The 18,906-nt window shown below is 46.2% G+C and overlaps 1 protein-coding gene across 4 annotated transcripts in view; it reads right to left on the reverse strand.

Moving 5' to 3' along the window:
* adgrv1 (adhesion G protein-coupled receptor V1) overlaps positions 1-18,906 on the reverse strand; it is a 213,878-nt gene that overhangs the window by 145,637 nt on the left and 49,335 nt on the right. For all 4 annotated transcript variants that reach the window (XM_036935476.1, XM_036935475.1, XM_036935474.1 and 1 more), the window contains 19 exons: positions 18,299-18,425; positions 17,912-18,097; positions 17,493-17,673; positions 17,122-17,285; positions 16,626-16,749; positions 16,181-16,441; positions 14,889-15,015; positions 14,296-14,513; positions 12,907-13,641; positions 8,474-8,847; positions 7,380-7,556; positions 4,905-5,085; positions 3,564-3,757; positions 2,903-3,032; positions 2,514-2,594; positions 1,915-2,054; positions 1,103-1,712; positions 772-987; positions 398-613 (listed from right to left, as the gene is read on the reverse strand). In XM_036935476.1, coding sequence (XP_036791371.1) covers positions 398-613; positions 772-987; positions 1,103-1,712; positions 1,915-2,054; positions 2,514-2,594; positions 2,903-3,032; positions 3,564-3,757; positions 4,905-5,085; positions 7,380-7,556; positions 8,474-8,847; positions 12,907-13,641; positions 14,296-14,513; positions 14,889-15,015; positions 16,181-16,441; positions 16,626-16,749; positions 17,122-17,285; positions 17,493-17,673; positions 17,912-18,097; positions 18,299-18,425 — 4,442 coding nt within the window. The remainder of the gene's footprint in view (positions 1-397; positions 614-771; positions 988-1,102; positions 1,713-1,914; positions 2,055-2,513; positions 2,595-2,902; positions 3,033-3,563; positions 3,758-4,904; positions 5,086-7,379; positions 7,557-8,473; positions 8,848-12,906; positions 13,642-14,295; positions 14,514-14,888; positions 15,016-16,180; positions 16,442-16,625; positions 16,750-17,121; positions 17,286-17,492; positions 17,674-17,911; positions 18,098-18,298; positions 18,426-18,906) is intronic.

The raw sequence follows: 18,906 nt of genomic DNA on the forward strand, positions 1-18,906 counted from the left end.
ATCCTAAATGAATATAATAAAAAAAACGGAAAAAACATTTAGGCTAGAAGAAAAAGTCGCCCACAGTAATAAAACACAATAATATTTGTATAATATATTTTCCGATCATCCTGTCCTATAGGGTATTTTTATGAACATTTTATTGAATAAATAACAAAACGTGTCTGTCTACGAACACGATAGTTTGCATCTAATTGACTTGCGTGTGTGGCGGACCTCGGCCTGCTCAAAGTGAGCCGCTGCTGTTGGGAAGTCAAAACTGTCCAAATCCTAAGAGCAGCTGGCGATGCGCATCAGCCTCAAATCTTCATCAAAGTTTTTCTCCAGAAAATTTGTCCGGAAAAAATTACCGGCTAATGTGAGTGCATTTCTGTGTGTGAGAGAGACGTGAGCTAACCGAAGGCCCCAAAGGGGTCATCAGAGGGCAGGATGGTTATGATGGTGCGAGTGAGCGCCCCCAGTCGAGCGCCCCCTGTGGTCACGTTGAGCAGCTCGATGCGGAAGGTCTCCTCCAGCTCAGGAATCACATCGTTGATGATGTAGATGGGAACAGGCTTACTGGTCTCCCCCTCCAGGAGAACCACGTCAGTGGATGCTACGCTGTAGTCGTCACCTGTATTGACACACACATTGTTAGAAACACACATTATTACACACACACACAGTTACACACATACGCACACATTATTACTGACATACGCACACATACACACTGTACATGCTTAGCAACAAAACAAAACACTATTGAGATAAAATGTAGACCAGATTTACCAACTCTGGCAGTCATGGGTACGGCCCTGAACTTCACGGACACGTCAGCAAAAATTCCCCCGGTGCGTGTCACATTGATGATGGGTCCGACATAGTACTCAGCTACACTGACCGCCGGGGCAGACAGCTGCAGGAACCCAAAGGCGTCATCACTCGCCTCCACTATCACCTGGGCCACGATCTCAGCCTTCGGACCGAGACGAGGAGACCGGGCAACTAGGAAAGATAGAAACATGGAAAAACGGATGGGTTGACAAAAATCTCATATTCCAGCTACGACTATAGGCCCCGAGATTCATAGTTGGGACGTGGAAATGTGGCAGTGACTTACTTCGTCTCTCCTGCTCTCCTTCTATGAGGTTGACACTGATCAACTCCACGAACACAGACTCGTCCCTCTCGGGGTCATCGTCATCCAGCACTCGAAGGGTTACGTTAGCCTCACTCTGATTGGCCGTGAACACCACCGACTCCAGGAGGGGGACGAAGTCGTTCCCCTCACTGGCCCTGCCCACACCCGGGGTCATAAAGGGGGCGGTGTCAGCCTCACTCAGGGTTCCGTATGTCACGCGTACCTTTCCCATCAGCCCCCTCTGCCTGTGGATGGTGAGGATGACCAGGGTGTGGCCTTCGGGCAGGCGCACTGGCCTGTTGCTGTCTGAGAACACAAACACTCCGTAGGGGTCATCACTCGCCAGCACTGTCACAATCGCCTCAGTCCTCACAGCCAGACGCCCATGGGAGACGTTGACCAGGGACACGCCGAAGGTCTTGTCCAGCTCCGGCACCTCGTCCTGGGCCACCTGGAGCTCAATCTCCCCCCTGGTCTGGCCCACGTGGAAGGTGATGTTCCCGGCCCTGCTGATGAGGTCTTCCTCAGAGCTGTCCTCAGCCTCCCAGAAAACAGTCACGTTGGATAGGGCACCAGATGACCGCACCACCTGATACGAATAAAGAGAGCGTTTACAACCTACTGTCAGGGAGAGAGAGAGAGAGAGAGAGAGAGAGAGAGAGACAGACAGACAGACAGACAGACAGACAGACAGACGCACGCACGCACACACAGGCATAGAAACAGACACACACACACACAGCCCATATACACATATACACAGGCACACAGACACACACACACACAATGACCTGCAGGAGCACAGTGCTGTGTCCCTCCTCAGGCTCGGTGCCGTTGACAGACAGTGAGTCCTGGCTCAACTGGAACACCCCGTGTGCGTCGTCAGAGGCAGCGATGGTCACGGTGATGTGGGAGGCAACTCCCAGGCTGGCTAGATAGAAAAAACATCACACAACTGTAAAGGCTGCCCTTTCTTTCATAGTTACAATTTATTAAAATTAGTCATCAAAAGTTTTTCCTGGTGTGCAATTTAAAACAAAATTCCACTTGAATTCCATTGATCCACTTGAAATAATAGCACTGAACACTGCAGTGCATTGTGGGTTTTTTAATAAGGTGGAGGGTGGACCCCGACAGAGAAACAATGAGCCTGGGGGTCTGTGACATTTCTGTTCACCACTTACCACTGTTGCCCTCCACTCAATATAATGCCTATTTGCTTTTCCCACACCAATCTCCCTGGTCACTGCTCACTGGCCCCATTGCAATGTAAATACCATGCACACAAATATACAGGCATACACACACACACACACACACACACACTTAGGGGGTGTGAGGTGGAGTCTAAAAAGATTGGGAGGGGCGGTGGAGGGGAGGGTGATCTTACCGCGGTGGTGAGAGGACAGGAGGAAAAACTCAGTGTCACTTTCTCCACTGCCACTGCCTTCATTCCGAAGGAACTGATCCACTTTGAGATCGCACAGGATCCCGCCAGAGGAGTGGGAATCATTGGGGAGCACAGCACACAAGACCACACAGGAGCACACAGGAGGAGCACACAAACACACACAAGGACACAATGTGACAGAACACAGGCAAAGGATGAGTTAGAACAGGATCTCAGGGACAGGAAATACTGAAGGATGTGACTACAGGATAGGAAGGTGAACTCTAACAATTATTTGAAGTAAGAGAAGAGGAGGTAAAAAAAAAGATCATCACCAATTGGCCGATCAATCAATGAATCAATCAACCAATGGTATTTGTGTGTCTTACCTCCTCCGTCAGGGTTGTAGAGTTCCACTCTGAACACTTTGTCCAGCTCTGGCACGGGGTTGTCTATGACCGTCACACTAATGTACTTGAAGCGTTCTCCTGGCAGGAAGTCTAGCACGCCATCTGAGTCCTGTTTGGGCCATGGAACAGGTACAGGCAGATCAGGTAGGGAACAAGAGGTTAGCTTGGGTAGTTAGCATAAGCTCACTATCCTTAGCTGCGTTTACACAGACAGCCCAATTCGGATATTTTTCCACTCATAGGTTTTTTTTTCACATGAGCTTTTTTGCCAATAATTGGGCAAAAGGTCAGAATTGGGCTGCCTGTGTAGACGCAGCCAAACAGCTATCCAAGGAGTGAGTCTAGTGACTCAAACACACTGGAATTGTCATCCATTATCATTTGGGCTTTTATGTACAGGTATGTCTTATTATTGTCTTCATCATTTCAAAATAAAAGTGCCACAGATAGCCAAGTATGAGGATTGAATAGGAAATTATTATGGGTCTATTCCTTATTAAAAATACATATGTAAATCACGCTTTATAAAGCATTGGTTTCTAAGGGTGATTTGTGTGAGAATACACAGATCTCCAGTAACCATCCATCCCTGTGTCTGCCTGAGACCCTGGTCTACGGGATAAGGAAGGCTGGGAATGACCTCATAGTCCTCGGGGCTGACTGCGGTGAACGGTGAGGTCCTGTAGCCAACCATGACTTTTCCCAACAGGCCTTGGGCCCTGGCCACCAGCAGGCGGACCTCTCCGTCCTCCTCATTGACCGTGACATGGGCAGGCTCTGCTGCCGGGCGGATCATCCCCTCAGCTGGCAGGCTGGACTGGAACTGGATCAGACCTGGGAGAGAGAGAGAGGGGTACCAGTAATCACAACAGCTGCTCATCCAGCCTCATAGAACAATACGCTTGTCGGAGATTATGAGAGAGAGCGAGAGAGGGGTACCAGTAATCACAACAGCTGCTCATCCAGCCTCATAGAACAATACACTTGTCGGAGATTATGAGAGAGAGAGAGAGAGGGGTACCAGTAATCACAACAGCTGCTCATCCAGCCTCATAGAACAATACACTTGTCGGAGATTATGAGAGAGAGCGAGAGAGGGGTAACAGTAATCACAACAGCTGCTCATCCAGCCTCATAGAACAATACGCTTGTCGAAGATTATGAGAGAGAGCGAGAGAGGGGTACCAGTAATCACAACAGCTGCTCATCCAGCCTCATAGAACAATACACTTGTCGGAGATTATGAGAGAGAGCGAGAGAGGGGTACCAGTAATCACAACAGCTGCTCATCCAGCCTCATAGAACAATACGCTTGTCGGAGATTATGAGAGAGAGCGAGAGAGGGGTACCAGTAATCACAACAGCTGCTCATCCAGCCTCATAGAACAATACGCTTGTCGGAGATTATGAGAGAGAGAGAGAGAGGGGTACCAGTAATCACAACAGCTGGTCATCCAGCCTCATAGAACAATACACTTGTCGGAGATTATGAGAGAGAGCGAGAGAGAGAGAGGCTCAAATGCAACAAAATGTTCACCAAACATTCACAACATGGGAACCTCCTTAACTTTGAGTGGCCCTTTGTTTTGGCTCCGTTGTGTCTGTGATGACACATGTACAGTATAACAGTCAGTTATTAACTCACACCAATAGCAGTTTGTTACACTGTTTTCAAGTCATGCCACAAGCTGAACCGTTCAAGTAGGTTGTAAGCAGGGCTGACTGAAGTTCATTTATGTTTCTCTTAAAAGGTGTCACATGAACTCGTGGATACCGTTTTTATGTCTCTGCGTCCAGTATGAAGGAAGTTAGAGGTAGTTTCACGAGCGTACAGCTTGCACTAAACTATCCCTTTAACTATGTGGCTGTACAGATTGCTGCAGTTCTTGATTGGTGCAACTAAGGGTGGAAACTGGGAAGATGGGTATCCGTTTAAGGTTCTAGTAGGGTGGCACAGTGATGTGTGTGTGCCTCTCTGTACCATAGGGATGGTCGCTGGCTGTGATGGTGACAGTGGTGGCTGAGTTGTCAGGGTCAATGCTGGCCCCACTGGTGGGGGTAGAGCCTGGCTTCCCGTCACCTGACTCGGCTGACACCAGGGCGACCTGGAAGGACTCCGCGAACTCAGGGGTGTCATCATCCAGCACCAGCAGGTTCAGGACCTGGGAGTCGCAGGGAGAGGATGTCATAACACATGAGAGTGAATATTTTAATCTAAAATCAGTCCTAGTGTAGCATAATATATTTTCAGGCTTCGATCTCTGTAGTGAGATTTTAGACTAAGCCTAATCATTAGCAGGCACCTGTTACTATGACAACATGTTCCTTTTAGCCACTAGGTGGGGCTACAAGTCAACAACATCACCACTGAATGGATGAAAGTAGTTTTCTGGGATTCAACAAGGCCAGAAATGTAGATGCATGGTAAAATATTTATATTGACTGGTTTGTAGCTGCCTAGTCTGAACTTATTGCAGTTGCATTTATATGCAATGTGTGTGCGTGTGTGTGTGTGTTCTCATATATGTATAGGATTGTGTATAGGATATATGTATAGGATTGCTCTACAGGTGTACCAGTGGGGTTTCCCTATCTCATGAATGATTGTGTGCAGGGTAGTTTTCCCAGGCTGTATGTATGTGTGTGTGTCTCTCTCTGTGTGTGTGTGTGTGTGTGTGTGTGTGTGTGTGTGTGTGTGTGTGTGTGTGTGTGTGTGTGTTCTCATATATGTATAGGATTGTGTATAGGATATACAGTGCCTTGTGAAAGTATTCTGCCCCCTTGAACTTTGCGACCTTTTGCCACATTTCAGGCTTCAAACATAAAGATATAAAACTGTATTTACTTTTTTAACAAATCAAAAACTGAAAAATTGGGCGTGCAAAATTATTCAGCCCCTTTACTTTCAGTGCAGCAAACTCTCTCCAGAAGTTCAGTGAGGATCTCTGAATGATCCAATGTTGACCTAAATGACTAATGATGATAAATACAATCCACCTGTGTGTAATCAAGTCTCCGTATAAATGCACCTGCACTGTGATAGTCTCAGAGGTCCGTTAAAAGCGCAGAGAGCATCATGAAGAACAAGGAACACACCAGGCAGGTCCGAGATACTGTTGTGAAGAAGTGTAAAGCCGGATTTGGATACAAAAAGATTTCCCAAGCTTTAAACATCCCAAGGAGCACTGTGCAAGCGATAATATTGAAATGGAAGGAGTATCAGACCACTGCAAATCTACCAAGACCTGGCCGTCCCTCTAAACTTTCAGCTCATACAAGGAGAAGACTGATCAGAGATGCAGCCAAGAGGCCCATGATCACTCTGGATGAACTGCAGAGCTCTACAGCTGAGGTGGGAGACTCTGTCCATAGGACAACAATCAGTCGTATATTGCACAAATCTGGCCTTTATGGAAGAGTGGCAAGAAGAAAGCCATTTCTTAAAGATATCCATAAAAAGTGTTGTTTAAAGTTTGCCACAAGCCACCTGGGAGACACACCAAACATGTGGAAGAAGGTGCTCTGGTCAGATGAAACCAAAATTGAACTTTTTGGCAACAATGCAAAACGTTATGTTTGGCGTAAAAGCAACACAGCTGAACACACCATCCCCACTGTCAAACATGGTGGTGGCAGCATCATGGTTTGGGCCTGCTTTTCTTCAGCAGGGACAGGGAAGATGGTTAAAATTGATGGGAAGATGGATGGAGCCAAATACAGGACCATTCTGGAAGAAAACCTGATGGAGTCTGCAAAAGACCTGAGACTGGGACGGAGATTTGTCTTCCAACAAGACAATGATCCAAAACATAAAGCAAAATCTACAATGGAATGGTTCAAAAATAAACATATCCAGGTGTTAGAATGGCCAAGTCAAAGTCCAGACCTGAATCCAATCGAGAATCTGTGGAAAGAACTGAAAACTGCTGTTCACAAATGCTCTCCATCCAACCTCACTGAGCTCGAGCTGTTTTGCAAGGAGGAATGGGAAAAAATGTCAGTCTCTCGATGTGCAAAACTGATAGAGACATACCCCAAGCGACTTACAGCTGTAATCGCAGCAAAAGGTGGCGCTACAAAGTATTAACTTAAGGGGGCTGAATAATTTTGCACGCCCAATTTTTCAGTTTTTGATTTGTTAAAAAAGTTTGAAATATCCAATAAATGTCGTTCCACTTCATGATTGTGTCCCACTTGTTGTTGATTCTTCACAAAACAATACAGTTTTATATCTTTATGTTTGAAGCCTGAAATGTGGCAAAAGGTCGCAAAGTTCAAGGGGGCCGAATACTTTCGCAAGGCACTGTATGTATAGGATTGCTCTACAGGTGTACCAGTGGGGTTTCTCTATCTCATGAATGATTGTGTGCAGGGTAGTTTTCCCAGGCTGTATGTATGTGTGTGTGTGTCTCTCTCTCTCTGTGTGTGTGTGTGCCCTCTAGGAGTTCCCCCTCACCTCAGAGCGCTGACCGGGCAGGAAGAGCACAGAGCCGCTGGCGTTAACAAAGTCCTGGTTGGCCTGAGCCTGTCTGTCTGAGTCCAGCTGAGTGACCGTGTAGTTCACATAGACGTGGTCCAGAGCCCCACGCGTCCGTTCAATAACACAGGAGATGGTGGAGCCTTCCTCTGTCGTCTGGCCATAGAGAAAAGGGATGATGGTTATTAATGATGCTCCCTGAACTGAGAGACATTTTAAAAACAGAATGTCACATTACACTCGTCAACATTGTACACAAAACTTTTATTTTGATGACAAAACATCACAAACTTGGAATTAAAAACTGAAAGAAAATCATTTTGGACATTTTCATGTTTTCCACAGCAAGATACTTGTAGTTCATTACCAATTCAAGACTGACAACCACTCATTCCAAAAATGAACATTTGGGTTTGAGAGATACTTTTATGGGCAGCCCTCCTCTAATTCCTGCACAGTCAAGATGTGATTTGCAGAGAGTCCACCCGATAGCCCCGCATGCCTCTGAGTCCCTTTGTCCCCTGGCAGCGTTAGAGGGACCCTAGTTCTGATGGAATGCCATCCCCTGGTCTACCACCTATTGTGCTACTGGGACTCTAGTTCCATAGGAATGCCCTTAGCTGCTCAGCCATCTGTCGCTCTACCTGAGAGGAGCCATTAGACACCTGTGTGCAATCTCCCTAAAGGGCAGAGCGCACACTTTCACCCAGGCGTAAACACTGTTTAAATATGCAGAAGGATATGCACTCACTAACGACTGCCTTCGATTACATGTCTTTCTAGGTAACAAAATATCCATATTCTCAGGAGACATGCTGGATCAAAGCCAGTTACAGAATGTGTGAATAATATGCTGTGTGGTCTCCATTCTACTCTGTGTCTTACATCACTGTTGCTGCTGTGTCTGTCAAACTCAGGGACCGCCAGAGTTGGTAAATATGGTCTGTACATTTCATCTCAATAGTGTCAATAGCGTCTAATTTATACTGCAAGTCATATACCGTGTGTGTGCGAGTGCTTTCGTGCGAGTGTGTGCATGTGCGTGCGTGCTCGTGAGTGTGTGTGAGTCTTACGTCTGGTATACAGGCGCCGGTGAAACCAAAGAAGCCGTTGGCGTTGTCGCTCTTCATCACCCGCAGGGTGGCGGTGGGGCGGGGGAGGTGGAGACGTGCTCCCCCATGGGCCGCCACCAGCTGCAGGTAGAACAGCTCCTCCCCTTCCTCCTCCTTGTCGTCCCGCACCTCCACCACAAAGGCCTTCTGCCTCTCGCCCTGCCAGTACTGTAGGTAGCCAGAGATGTTCCTCAGGTCCATCTTGGCGGGCTGCGCGTGGAGCTCGTGGATCTCCGAGCGGTTCAGTCTGCTGTGGTAGAGACGCAGATCCTGCAGGAGGCCCGTGTAGCGCTGTTCTCCGTAGGGGTCCGAGCCGATCCGCACCGGAGCTGAACCTGCAACACAAACACAGGAGGCAGAATACACTCAGAAAAACATCAAGCAGTCGGTGGTCATGCTGCTGTCAGAAAAGCTAAGCTTTTTGTAAACAGAGAAGCTGACAAGCATGTACTGAACAGCGTATCCATTCCAGAATGGTTTCATGCTACAATGCTGACTTAAAAGGTGTAGGCCAATGTATTCCAAAGCCAAATCTGTCTTCATCTCTAACCCTAACCCTGTGGGAAAAAGTAGGTACAGCTCATCATCAATAGGCCTATCTCTGCAGTGCAAATTATTAAACCATTAACTAGTTCAGAGGTCACTCCCTATGATGACCCACCTTACAGAGGGCTTGACCAGTACCCAGCAGAACACTGGACAAATTGAGAAAACTTGCGATGGTGACCCCTGACAAAGCCATCACACAAAGCAATAAAACACTGGTTGAGTTGACAAGGTCGGACGTGTCTGACGTTCGCATTTATATCCCTTTGACTGAAGTTATCCAAAGATGATCTATCAACACAGATAGCCCCGTTATGTCTTCAGTGTGGGGGGGGGGGACTGCCGTCGGCTTTCTTCTGCCTGTAACAATGTCCACCAGTGAAGCGGCTAAGCGCTCGCTCAAGCATTGCAGAATCTCTGTAAGTCTGAACAAAGGGAGAGGGGCTGGGTGGAATGCATGGTTTTAAATAGATCCTCCCTGACCAGATGTGGGCCACAAGAGTGAGGAGAGGAGCAGGGTCCCACAGTGGTCACTCATAGACCACCGGTGATGTCAGATTGATGTGGAAGCCTCTGTCTGCTGAGAGTGAGACACCTCACGGGAACAGCCTCAGAGAGGCTAGACTTCATTGAACTCACTTACGCAATTGTAAGAATTATGACTTTTGCCTTTAAAGCTAGAATCCGTAAAGACGTCCTCAAAGCGATTTTGAATGTTTCCTGTTGAAAACGATATCCCAAGTATAAATACAGTACACACACAGTAAAGGGTATGTTTTGAGCAAAACATATATACACAGTACCAGTCAGAAGTTAGGACACACCTACTAATTCAAGGGTTTTTCTTGATTTTGTACTATTTTCTACATTGTAGAATAATAGTGAACACATCAAAACTATGAAATAGCACATATGGAATCATGTAGTAACCAAAAAAAGTGTTAAATAAATCAAAATGTATTTTATATTTGAGATTCTTCAAAGTAGCCACACTTTGCCTTGATGACAGCTTTGCACACACTCTTGGCATTCTCTCATCCAGCTTCGTGAGGAATTACTTTCCAAAAGTCTTGAAGGAGTTCCCACATACGCTGAGCACTTGTTGGCTGCTTTTCCTTCACTCCTTCACTTCTTCTTGGCAATTTCTCACATGGAATAGCCTTCATTTCTCAGAACAAGAAACTGAATGATGAGTTTCAGAAGAAAGTTCTTTGCTTCTGGCCATTTCGAGGCTGTAATCGAACCCACAAATGCCGATTCTCCAGATACTCAACTAGTCTAAAGAAGGCCAGTTGTATTGCTTTTTTAATCAGTACAACAGTTTTCAGCTGTGCTAACATAACTGCAAAAGGGTTTTCTAATGATCGCCTTTGTAGATATTCCATAAAAAAATCTGCCGTTTCCAGCTACAATAGCAATTTACAACATTAACAAAATCTACACTGTATTTCTGATTATTTTGATGCTATTTTAGTGGACAAAAAAAATACATTTGTAAGTGTCCCCACACTTTTTAACGGTAGTGTACAGTGCCTTGCGAAAGTATTCGGCCCCCTTGAACTTTGCGACCTTTTGCCACATTTCAGGCTTCAAACATAAAGATATAAAACTGTATTTTTTTGTGAAGAATCAACAACAAGTGGGACACAATCATGAAGTGGAACGACATTTACTGGATATTTCAAACTTTTTTAACAAATCAAAAACTGAAAAATTGGGCGTGCAAAATTATTCAGCCCCTTTACTTTCAGTGCAGCAAACTCTCTCCAGAAGTTCAGTGAGGATCTCTGAATGATCCAATGTTGACCTAAATTACTAATGATGATAAATACAATCCACCTGTGTGTAATCAAGTCTCCGTATAAATGCACCTGCACTGTGATAGTCTCAGAGCTTCCTTTAAAAGCGCAGAGAGCATCATGAAGAACAAGAAACACACCAGGCAGGTCCGAGATACTGTTGTGAAGAAGTTTAAAGCCGGATTTGGATACAAAAAGATTTCCCAAGCTTTAAACATCCCAAGGAGCACTGTGCAAGCGATAATATTGAAATGGAAGGAGTATCAGACCACTGCAAATCTACCAAGACCTGGCCGTCCCTCTAAACTTTCAGCTCATACAAGGAGAAGACTGATCAGAGATGCAGCCAAGAGGCCCATGATCACTCTGGATGAACTACAGAGATCTACAGGTGGGAGACTGTATACGACAATCAGTCGTATATTGCACAAATCTGGCCTTTATGGAAGAGTGGCAAGAAGAAAGCCATTTCTTAAAGATATCCATAAAAAGTGTCGTTTAAAGTTTGCCACAAGCCACCTGGGAGACACACCAAACATGTGGAAGAAGGTGCTCTGGTCAGATGAAACCAAAATTGAACTTTTTGGCAACAATGCAAAACGTTATGTTTGGCGTAAAAGCAACACAGCTGAACACACCATCCCCACTGTCAAACATGGTGCTGGCAGCATCATGATTTGGGCCTGCTTTTCTTCAGCAGGGACAGGGAAGATGGTTAAAATTGATGGGAAGATGGATGGAGCCAAATACAGGACCATTCTGGAAGAAAACCTGATGGAGTCTGCAAAAGACCTGAGACTGGGACGGAGATTTGTCTTCCAACAAGACAATGATCCAAAACATAAAGCAAAATCTACAATGGAATGGTTAAAAAATAAACATATCCAGGTGTTAGAATGGCCAAGTCAAAGTCCAGACCTGAATCCAATCGAGAATCTGTGGAAAGAACTGAAAACTGCTGTTCACAAATGCTCTCCATCCAACCTCACTGAGCTCGAGCTGTTTTGCAAGGAGGAATGGGAAAAAATGTCAGTCTCTCGATGTGCAAAACTGATAGAGACATACCCCAAGCGACTTACAGCTGTAATCGCAGCAAAAGGTGGCGCTACAAAGTATTAACTTAAGGGGGCTGAATAATTTTGCACGCCCAATTTTTCAGTTTTTGATTTGTTAAAAAAGTTTGAAATATCCAATAAATGTCCTTCCACTTCATGATTGTGTCCCACTTGTTGTTGATTCTTCACAAAAAAATACAGTTTTATATCTTTATGTTTGAAGCCTGAAATGTGGCAAAAGGTCGCAAAGTTCAAGGGGGGCGAATACTTTCGCAAGGCACTGTATGTGTATATATATATATATATATATGTTTTTACACAACTGCAAACTTCAAGGAGTATGGCACTCAAGGAGTTGGTCTGATGGTAAAATGTGATGTCATCATCCTCCCCCCTTGCTTTTACAATAATAGATGAGCAACAGAGAAGCCCCCCCACCCACTTGTGCTATATCATGACATACTGTACCTGCACCACCTATTGAGATGTGCATTTTGTTAAGTAAATGAGGTTATAAGGAGACTGGAGGAGGACTTTAATTGAAACAAAAACAAAGCAGTCACCCTGCCTGTGTTTTGGTAAAAAGCTGAGGTATAGGTCTGGAGAAATATAACCACTCTTAAATTCAAAGACAGAGCTATGGATGCAAGGATTGACCTTCCATGATATCAAAATGATAGTTTTAACCATGTTTCGAGGCTATAGTGTTTGTTTCCATTTACATTGTTTACAAACACTGGCAGTAAAACAAGCTTGTATTTTGGGTTCTGATGGAGTAAGACAAGCTTGTATTTTGGGTTCTGATGGAGTAAGACAAGCTTGTATTTTGGGTTCTGATGGAGTAAGACAGTTGAAATAAACTCACGAGGCATTTGTAAGATATACTCTTCCAGAATGAATGGGTAGTTATCATTCATTTCTAAGTTCCAAAATAGATGTGCAGTAGCAACTAGGGATTCCAGCTTCAAGAGATAATGACATTATTGGGACTCACCGTCAGTGATGGCCTCTCCTTTGAGACTCTTAATCCCTCTGGGCATAAGGTTGCCATTCAGGAAGAACTCAATAATCCCATCATCCACTGTGATCAGCACATGGAGCCACACGTTGTCCTCCACAAACCTCTCTGCCGTGGCCCGGGCCACCAGGGTGTTGTTGGCTCCCAAGGCTGTGTAGTACAGCATCACACTCACATGGGACTCGTTGGTCTGGACCTTCACCCCATAGTACAGCGTCCCGTTCCTGTTGCCCTTGGACACGATGAAGCCGTTGGTGTCCGGCCTGGAAACCAGCCAGGCTGAGAAGGTGAAGTTAGCAAGACTGCCAGGCCCTTCCTCTGGGCTGATAGTGCCGTAGGCCCCCTGAAGGCCCGAGAAGAACCAGGCGTCGGTGCCCGAGTGGTGCCTCCTGGAGTGGGGCCTGAGCTCCACCTCCTTTGGGAAGGAGGCGCTGAGGAGGAGGTCCTGCATGGGAGGGAGGCCGAGAGGGAAACGGACAGATACAATCTCCCAGGCAACCCGCACTTCTCCGAAGGTGCCCTGCTGCCGCAGGATGGTGAAGGAGGTGACATCCGACATGTCCTCTTCTGACAGGACGTCCTCTGCCACTTCCTGGTCCAGGTTGTCGACGGCGATGGCGAACACTCCAAAGGGGTCATCGTTAAAGGGGATCAGGACAGAGGCGTTGAGGGATGTATTCGCCAATCGGCCGCCATCTCCGGGATAACCACCTATGGAATATCACCGGACAGAAAATGGTTCATGCTTGGTATCAACAACATTTGTAACGTGACACAGAGTACTTTAGGAATAACCCATAACACCCCACTTCAACTGAGAGAACATAGTTAGCTTTAAGGCTCATATGTTGATGTTTTAGTCAAGAACATACTAAATCAAATCAAATTAGATCCAAGTTTAGCAGATGTTAGAGCGGGTGCAGTGAAATGCTTATGTTACTAGCTAAAAATGTCAAACAAGTACACAAATAATATTCAAAAACGAATCCAGTTAACAACTCAAATAATATTGTATCAGTAATCCAAATGCAATCTATGCGTATACACACCAGCAAGAGAGTGCCTTCGGAAAGTATTCAGATCCCTTGACTTTTTCCACATTTTGTTACTTCATAGCCTTATTCTAACACTCAGGCAGTGTACACGGAGTATATGAAACATTAAGGACGCTTTCCTAACATGTGTTTGTGAGTATGGGCATATGCGTGCGTGTGAGTGTATGTGTGAGTACGGCGTCAGGGTGTGTATGTGTGTGTGAGCTTGTGTGTGCGAGTGAGTCTGTTACTTACTACAGGAGAACTACGAGTTCAGTAGGTCAGTCCCTCACCTGGCACATATCTGCCTCACACTCACACTTCCCCTTACCTGAGATGCTGATGAGCCTGAGGGTGTAGAACTCGTTGAACTCTGGGAGTTTGTCTGAGATGGCCTCCAGGACGATGGGCTTGGTCTCCTCTCCCGTGGCGAAGGTGATGGAGCCCGAGGTGTTGGTGAACTCCTGACCAGGCTCCAGGGCTGTGTCATTGGCGTAAAGGCGCCAGAACACCGTCACGTTGCCAAAGTGGCCCCTGGCCCTGATAGCACTAGGAGACAAAAGGACTGTATGTGGGACTGAGGAAGAACTCGCAAGGATACAGCTCAGTTCCTTAGAGGCTTGAATGTATGCTGGTTCCTGTGTTTTCCTTCATAACAGGAAGTGATTAAGACCTGAAAATCAAATGTGAGCACTTCCTTAGCAACCAATGACATTAGTGGACCAACGAAGTGCCAGGGAGAAGAGTGCCAGCAGACATTACGGCCCCCGAGGTCCTGAACTGTCCCACACTGGATTAAATTAGAACTAGAGATGGTATAATAATTAATCTAATAAATTTGTTAAGAGCTGCTAATCTATTCCAGAGGCTGGGTAAGCATGCAGGAAAGGTGTATGGTGTATTAAGGCTAGAGTTGGTCCTTACTAGAAGTTGTTGGTCTTGCCCTCTTCTACAGACCTCTCTGTGGATTCCAGGGAGAATATTCCGTTGGCCTCATCATTGGCCTCAATCACCACTGTCGCTGTGTCCGCACCATACACAACAGCGTCACCTGTCCCCACAAACACACACACACACACACACACGCACGCTGGGTTTCAAGTCCAGCAGTTTCACATGCTTCCTAAGCATGAAGTCACTGAACATATGTACGATGCCGGTTAAAACGCTATGCCCCTCTGTTGTTACTAAATAACAACTTACTTGAACAAGAGAGAAACGTGAAATGTGTAGACAAAACAAACAAACATGTAATGTCCTTCAAGTCAGTAAAATGTTCTTGTTTGAACTTAACATCTTGCTTGGTTTAAATGAAACACAGCAGGTGCTTGTGCTTTTACAGAATAAACAGAGAGAGAGAGAGAGAGAGAGAGAGAGAGAGAGAGAGAGAGAGAGAGAGAGAGAGAGAGAGAGAGAGAGAGAGAGAGAGACAGACGAGGTTGCTTTATAATACCCACATAGTATTGTCATGCTAAATATCATAACAAAAAAAGGAGACCGTTCTCATTACCATAGCACACAGTAACCACGGCAACCCAGCGGAGAGTGTCAGGGTTCTATATGCCACGAAAATAATATAAGAGCCCTCTCTCGTTAACTAAGGCTTGGAGAGGAGCAGAGTGGGTGAACCCTTATTTTCACTCCAAGTAGTCCGTGCACATTACAGCCAGGCCAAGCAGCGGAGTGGAGTCGTGGACTGGGCTGGCGGGCTTTGTGCTGGAGCCTGCAGAGTGAGTCTGAGTTTGGTAATTAAGTTCCCCCACAGGCCCACCCGCTTTCATCCCTGTCTGTGTCACACAATACCGGGATTAGGGGGGCTTTTCAGGGTCACCAGTCTCAATGCTAATCAACCCAGATACTCACCAATGTACAGAAACAGCTGTCAAAGAGACTGGAGATACAGCGAGTAAACGAGGAAAAACAGTCAACGTAACGAGGCTGGTTGTTTCGTACTACAGTTGTCTCTAAAATGACTTTGTCATTTGTGCTTTGTGCTATTCTACTGAGAGCAGGAATTCGATTGGACAACCTTCCATACTACACAATGTGAGTAAGGCCAGGAGTTTTTCCTGACCACGTGACCTGACCAGGAACCATTCTGGAACCTAGCCGTTATTAAAAACTAGAGCTCAAGAGTTTTTCCTGTTCAGGTCACGAGGTCAGGAGAAGTATCTTGTTCGTTTTGAATGCGTAGAAAAGGTGGCAGCCTTACACACCTGTAGTGTTGTAGAGGAGGATGTAGAAGAGTTCGTCAGTCTCAGGTGTGTCGTCCTCCTCCACAGCAACAGAGATGTTCTTTGACCATTCTCCCACACCAAACACGAGCACGGTGTCGTTACTCAGTGGGGCCAAGTCACCCAGTGACGTCCCGCCATAGTCCACGCGATACATCACCGTGGCAACAAAGTCAGCCGGACCAGCCCTCAAAACAGTGAAGTTGGCCACACCCCCCTCCTGAATCCTGACAACCACAGGCTCTGGAGGACAGAGAGACAGAGAATTACGTCATCCTACGTCAACTGACATAACCACCATGCCACGTGACATAAACACTAGGTCACCTGATATATCCACTCTATGTATGCTAACACACAGCAGTGCTTGAAAAAACTCCCAATGCTTTACATAAAGCGCTAGGGAGCAAATCAAAGATATCTTCACCTGCAAAGTAAATCGGGTCATCGTTTTTGTTTATCTGCAAGCTTGCGTTGAGTATGTTCCCAAGTCTTGCTCCCCCTGTCACATTTAGGAGTGTGATGGTGAAGTTCTCCATGTCCTCTGGGAGCTTATGTTGGAAACAAAATATTGTCAGGCAAAGATGAAGTATTGTGTAGAAAAGATAGCAGGTACCATACAAACATTTTAATATTTGATAATTAACCAATGATATTAGGCCACTCTTGGCCATGATTACAGACACCTGTGTCTTTTGACACTACATAAATGAGTCATCCCGCAGTGTTTGTGATTATACCCTGATGAAGACAGCTTGGCTGTCGAAACGTTGGCAATTACATTTTTGCATCTGAGCTCCTAGAGTGTGCGGCTCTCTTTTATTCTTACCATACAAACCATGAAATTTTATTGACATAGATATTATACACATTATGTAAAGGAGCCCTGGTCAAATACTGTAGCGTTTGAGAGATGGCTTTACCTCATCAGGTACAGAGAAGAGGGTGAGGTTTTTCACATACTCCCCCTCAGCAAACACAACGTATCCCTGGTCGGGGCTGACGTCAGCAGACATGTGGGGCTCTAGGACCCAGGACACAGACACCTCCCCAAAGCGACCCCTGTTCCTCACCACAGGATAGGCCACTGCCAAGGAGACCCACAACAGAACACAATATTTACAATATAATACACTCAATCCTATTAGTTTCTGTATAATCCCATCTTCTAAAGAATTAAAATGACTTAAAATATGATCACAAATGTTCTCCCGTTATTTTACTTTCTTTATACTATATTGTCTTAAAGTACTGTCGAGTTTTAAGACACTGTTCCTCCACTGCTCCATTGTACCTGAGTGAGACTCTGAGCCTTTGCTCTCGTTGATGGCCTCTGCCACTCCAGACCGGCCGAACTCTATGACCCCGAAGGGGTCGTCATTCTTCCGCACCGTGATGTTGACCTCTCGGTGGTTGCCAAGGCGACTGGGTGGAGTGCTGTAGCTGCTGAGTACCATCGAGAACGTCTCATCCAGCTACACACAGACACATACACACGGGCACTTTAACGGAACTGTCCCACTGTAATCTGTGCACTGTGTTCTACAGGTCGAACACATGTAAACTATCGAAACCAGCAAACTGATTTTGAACTTCAAAGGCATTTCAAACTGGAAACAGTAGGACCAGCGACACCCTCACAGTCAGGAGGGAGTGTCCAAGCCATACATACATGATGCCATGAAGGGGGGACAGATAGTAGTGTAGCAGTACCTCAGGGACCCCATCAGGCCTTGCCACCAGTGCCACCAGCACCTCCCTCTCCCCGGGCTTAAACTCCAGGATGCCCGTGGCGCCGTAGAACTCGGCGTTGCCCGAGGGCATGAGGACATACCGCACCAGCTGTTTGAGCAGCTGCCCCTGGGCCCTAATGACACGCAGCTCCACCGCCTCACCTTCCTATAAAGAAAGGATCACAGGGCAAACCAGGACATACTAGGGGTCAGAAGTGTTGCTGTTGTTGACGTAGGTGATCCATTGAGAACACTTGGTAGTTTGCGAAAAGGACCTGGTCAGTCAAGACGCTATTCGACACGCATCACAGTAGGGGAAACAGATGAGCATCAACAGTCATGAGGCCTGTCTGCGTGCCAGACGTACGTTGATGTACCAGGGTCCTCTGGAGAAGGGGGAGAACTCAAAGACTCCACCTGGGTCGTCGTTCTCCACGATGACAATCTCGCGACTGGTGAAGCCAGGCTTCAGGATCTGGTTCTCAACGTTAACCCTGCAACACAGACGGGGAACTCAGCGGCTAGACCAAAAAGGAACTCACAGTCCTTCATCTCAGTGGGAATGTGTGGTTGTGGGGGAATTTTAAAAACAGCCAGCGTGTATTGCTTGTAAAACAACAAGGAGATGCACTTCAAAGCTTTCCGCAGAAATCAAGTATTTTCGTCAACTTACCCTTAATTTAAAAACAGTGAATGAGTAAATTCCTTGTATTGTCTCATGTTCAGTGTTGACCAGAGGCCTGTTGTTTGAGCTGCTCTGATTAACCGTGTCACTCAGTGGCCCCCTGAGCCTCTCTCTCTCACAGCAGGGTGGGGGCCTGTGTGTTCTGTCAGCCTGGCCACTGATGAGCAGGGTGTGTGTGTGTGTGTGTGTGTGTGTGGCCACATAAAGGGCAAATGAAAAGCAGAGGCTGGACAGAGCAAAGCATACCAAACAAACACTTGAGTCCAACTCGCATCATGCATACAAACACC

Source organism: Oncorhynchus mykiss, chromosome 11 (genome assembly GCF_013265735.2).
Source record: "Oncorhynchus mykiss isolate Arlee chromosome 11, USDA_OmykA_1.1, whole genome shotgun sequence".
NCBI lineage: Eukaryota > Metazoa > Chordata > Actinopteri > Salmoniformes > Salmonidae > Oncorhynchus > Oncorhynchus mykiss.